Source organism: Berghia stephanieae, chromosome 2, assembly GCF_034508935.2.
Source record: "Berghia stephanieae isolate SIO BIC M18660-M18661 chromosome 2, UCSD_Bste_1.3, whole genome shotgun sequence".
In the NCBI taxonomy this organism is placed as follows: Eukaryota; Metazoa; Mollusca; class Gastropoda; order Nudibranchia; family Aeolidiidae; genus Berghia; species Berghia stephanieae.
In genome coordinates, this window is record NC_088361.1 from 83,667 (window position 1) to 88,657 (window position 4,991).

A 4,991-nucleotide genomic window follows, 5' to 3' on the forward strand; every position below is an offset into this window, starting at 1 on the left:
GGATCACTAATAATGAATAGGTTACATAATAAATCATAAGGTGGCATAACTATTTGAGTAGTTAGGATGTATAGGCAGATTATTGGGATTACGGGACGTAAAAGACCAAAGATGAATGATCTTTATTGACGACTAGCATATATTTAGACTAAAAAATATGATGCCATCACTCTGAAACCAGACGAGCATTACACGAAAGAGTGTTTGTTTTTGTTGTTTTTGTTTGTTTTTTGTGTTGGTTTTTTTGTGGGGGTTTTTTGTTGTTGTTTTTTTTACATCTCACTTTCCTTCACTATTGATCTCCAACGAGTTTTCGCGTTACTTATTTCATTTAGGCCAGTATACTAAAGCAAATGGCAAATGGTACTTATTATAATTTACGGTTTTTCGTAAGTCAACCCCTCCGCCTCGAAAAAGTTAACTACGTGCTGCAGACGTTTTATAACTACCTATATACGTATGCGTTGTTTATTTCGGTTTTTATTTCTAAAGATACATTGATGATTCTGCTCATCTTCATAGATAAACATATTAACCCTTGTCCTGAGCTATCTATAGTGGAAAACATCAAACTGACAAATTAAGGAGCAGGCACCGGTGCAAGATAAATCAATCGAGGACGACTGAATTTTTGGGATAGCCTTTTTCTTCGTATTTAATTTATCTTTCTTGCTTTGTTTGGCACTGTTTCAGACATGCTCTTCAGACCTATAGCTAAAGAGGAACATTTGTAAAACAGATTGCAAATTGAGAAAAATGAGCAAAACTTTTAGATAAACGTAACGTTTGATTAACCCACACACCATGTATAAAAATAAATGTCCTAAATACACTCTATTGTAAAATCGAGTGACTCCTTATCTAATTTAATCTTTGTTGTTGTTTTTATTAACTTCTTGGTCTGTGCGGCTATGTGATAATCTTGTGGTATAACACTCGCCTTCGGATTTGAAGGTTCTGGGTTCAAGTCCCGCTCTGAGCGGCGAATAGTTGAGTCCTTGGAGTTGGCTCTTTACTCACATTCTCTGACCATACTCATGTGTAACATGAGTACTTGGTCGTTAACAGCGTTATTTCTCGCCCTACATGTTAAATGTTGCCGTTGGGTAGGGACCCCTTGTAAAGCATTTTGAGCACGTTTAATGGATTTTGTTCTACATGAATGCTCAAGCTTAAGTATATTATAACATAATACTATCTGACTACAATTTTTGACATATTACCAAGAAGATTTTAAAAAATATTACGATATAAAGTAAACTAACTGATAGAAACACGAGTGTGTGGGTTACCCAAACGTTACCATCGACCAATTTAGCTTATCACTCTTCATCCAGAATTGTTATGAGATCATTGTTGTAATGGAAATAATATATAAACGACTCAAAAATAAATATTGTCCGCACAACAAAGTTATATCAACCCCATAATTGTGTTAGGTTATCAGACATCTAAGTATTATTCTATATCCTTTTTTGACATGTAATGGATGTATACACTTTCTTCTTGTTTTTCCTAGATACTCGTGTTGATCACTGGCTTACAAAAGGAGTCATGGATTCTTTGTGAAAAATTATTACACAACTGTATTGTTTCTAACAAAACTTTTGTCATGTTGTATTAAAAACTCGGGACTTTTAACATAATCCATAGGATATTTAAATGTATAACCATCCAACCGTTTTATTCACTCCAGTGTCAGTTGGTTCGGTCCTTTCAAAGATGAGGCCTTTATTGTTTTATCTTCTATGTATTCATTTTTATATTATCATATTATTTCACCCATATTGTACTTCAGTTTCCTAGAGAAAACATCAATAGACATTGTTAATTCTATACTTTCCTCTACTATCTTTTGACCATATATATATATATATATATATATATATATATATATATATATATATTATATATATATATATATATATATATATATTATAATTGCTGTTGTTAATTATTATTGTTTTTCAATCTACCGACTATAAAGTCCAATACTTACCTAAGTTTAACTTCATCTTTTATATATATATATATAATATATATATATATATATATATATATATATATATATATATAATATATATATATATATATATATTATATATATAATATATATATATATATATATATATATATATATATCAGATAAAACGGCGAAAGACTTTTATAGTTTTTCAAATGCTGATCTCAGTCTCAAATTTTACATCTCTTTTTCAGATGCATTGTGCATTGGGCTATATTATTCTAATCTTTACGAATGATACTATCTAGACATATACCGTAATAAAGATAATGATTTTGATTGATGTGTAGATTTCAACAACGAAACACCAATCTAATTTATCAAAGACGCAGTTACTGTCATCTGTAAACTGGTGAACTCATTGATTTTATTAAGGTTCCAATTATTCTCTCATCATTAGACCCGTTAACCGCCAGCATCATTCAACCAAAAATTATCAAAAGGTTAAATGAACCAAGATGAAATATGATTTCCCTCGCTCTGCATGAGTCTTCAATATAGACTAACCGTCCAGTCCAACCGCTTGTTATAATATTGTTTGCCTTGAATCGGTTCATCTAATAGACTGTCTATTGTGATTTCCTTTCAAAGTTCAATGGAAGTAATGGAGAATCGGAAATTCTTTCTAAATTCAATGATATTACCACTCCTGTTTGCACCGGTCAGTGAATGCTAATGTTAGGAATGACTTATTATGTAGACAATAAAAGTCCTAATCAAACATTGCATGTCATTTTTCATTGTGTTCAAGAGGAAATTGCACCATGCATTAATGATTATTGAAAATTTCTCATGCAATCATTTTACTAACTTTACTTGAATTAGCGCCTTTCGCCTCCGCGTCATACAATTTGGATGCCTCGGTTGCAACTTTTATAACTTCTGTGAGATCATAACTTCTGCCATTGATCATAGAGACAGAAGTCCTTCGCTGAATACATTTTATGTTGACTTTGAATGTGTTTTAGATCCCTGATAAATACAGTATAAATCGTCGTCCCAAATATTGACCATGTCACGATGTAATGAAATATGCTTTTATGCAGGTTTTTCTGGTATTTCTTTGTCTACTCTTTAAACATGGCCGCCATCGCGCCTCCAATATTTGAAGAGAGAGAAATAGTTTGATGCATTTATTGTAGCGGGCGGTGGGGAGGGGGTCGGGAGGGGGTCGGGAGGGGGGGAGGTTGTCCAGTTTGTCAGCAGAGCCTAGTTTGTCACCGGCCCGTTGGTAACAGACCATTTTGTCAAAGACCCAGTTTGTAACAAGCCCAGCTTGTCACAGGCTCCAGATTAGGCAAGTAGGTCTTAGGTGATTTCTTTGCTTCCTTTGTTAGACTGTAGATTTGATGTACAAAATGATGTACAATTATTTCATTTTTATGTTGTCCTCCATATAAGAAATCAAGATCCCAGTTTATTTGTTTTACTCTATAATATTTGTATATGCCTACATTAATGCGAGCCTTCAATTTACTCTTCTCTCATAACTTCCAGTTGCAAAAAGGAACACTCACGCCATAGCAAACAAAAATATATCTCTCCTAAGTTTTTGATACGAATCGAATGGATTCCCTATTAGCATCAAATGTATTCACAACTTTCTTATATTTATTCATAGAAATATGATGCAGAGGCATGTAATTGTCCTGAATTTGGGTATAAATAATGACAAAAACTGGGTAGCCTTTGATAAAGACAGGACGCTAAATTAGGCCACACTAGTCTATGTAGAAAATAACTTCGTCCGAAAGATCACTCGTACTTTTGAGCTTCTGTTTCGTTTTAGACACCAATTGAATATTTCAACATCAGCAATAGTATTGCGTTCACAAACACATGTCATTTATAAATCAACTATACACTTTTAACTCTCTCCTTATCAACCATTTTCCAGGTGTTCACCTTCACGTCATTTCCATCCAACATAAAATTGATTTTTGAAAACTATGACGCAAAAGTAACAAGCAGTACAATACAGCATTAAGTTTTGTTGTGAGTATTATAACGAAAATATTTTCCAATTTTGTGGTTGACAAAGAAATATGAATGAGGGTAATGTTGGTTGTATCGCAACAATTGTGACCATTATTTTTCAGCAGTTGGTAAGGAGTGGATTAAAAAGCATTGTTCACTAGATTTACTCACGGTGACAAGTTATATATAAAACTGTAATTAACTTTTAAAAAATCATATCCTATTGTTGGCTAAAAGCTTATATTATAAATAATCTAAATTTATGGATCTTGATGTCTTGAAGCTTTTAAAAAAGATTACAGCTTATAATTGATACTTAATGACCCCATTATTTGTAAAGCTTTTTTTTCCTAATTGTTATCGTTTCTATCCAATTTATATGTAAAACGATTACTGATATCGTGATTTAAAGTTAGGTAATCGCCATCAACGTAATCACCGTGAGGGATTTGGATAGCTTTGTAAATTCATAATCTTTGGAATGACAATCATCGGAACATAGAAATAGAAAGACATCTTGACATTGGGGAAAACCGGTAAAACAAGATATACATCGGATTTGCCACCGGAACTGCTTCTTAACCAGTTAACTGCCGTACTCTGAAAAAAAACACGTATTTATAAAGTTGGCCTTCATATATCGAACGATTCAAATGACCTTCATCTTGGCAAATCTCTTAAATCTGGGACTTCGGTTTGAGAGTTTTGTCAGATGAGGGTCATTTAAAACGATCGATATTTGAAGGATGAGTTTTTTCTGGCCAAATTTTTGAATACCTATTGTTTTCTAGAGTACGACAGTTAACTGTTTTAAACAGCATACTAATTGAATTCAACAGTCTGATGTCACGTCGCCCAGCAACGGCGGCCATCGTGGTTCTAAACAAAGAAAATTGGTACTTTTTATTCTTCATGCTGGCTAGAACTTTTCATATGTCTTGTGATCAGAATGTGTAAAAGTCAAACATGATCAGATTTATATGTCTTTTTT

General features: G+C 32.9%; 1 protein-coding gene across 1 annotated transcript in view; it reads left to right on the plus strand.

Moving 5' to 3' along the window:
* Nucleotides 1-3,103: 3,103 nt before the first annotated feature.
* The window catches only part of LOC144966672 (limbic system-associated membrane protein-like), an 11,895-nt gene continuing 10,007 nt past the window's right edge, over nt 3,104-4,991 (plus strand). The window contains exons 1-2 of the mRNA XM_078903428.1: nt 3,104-3,145; nt 3,645-3,682. Coding sequence (XP_078759554.1) covers nt 3,104-3,145; nt 3,645-3,682 — 80 coding nt within the window. The remainder of the gene's footprint in view (nt 3,146-3,644; nt 3,683-4,991) is intronic.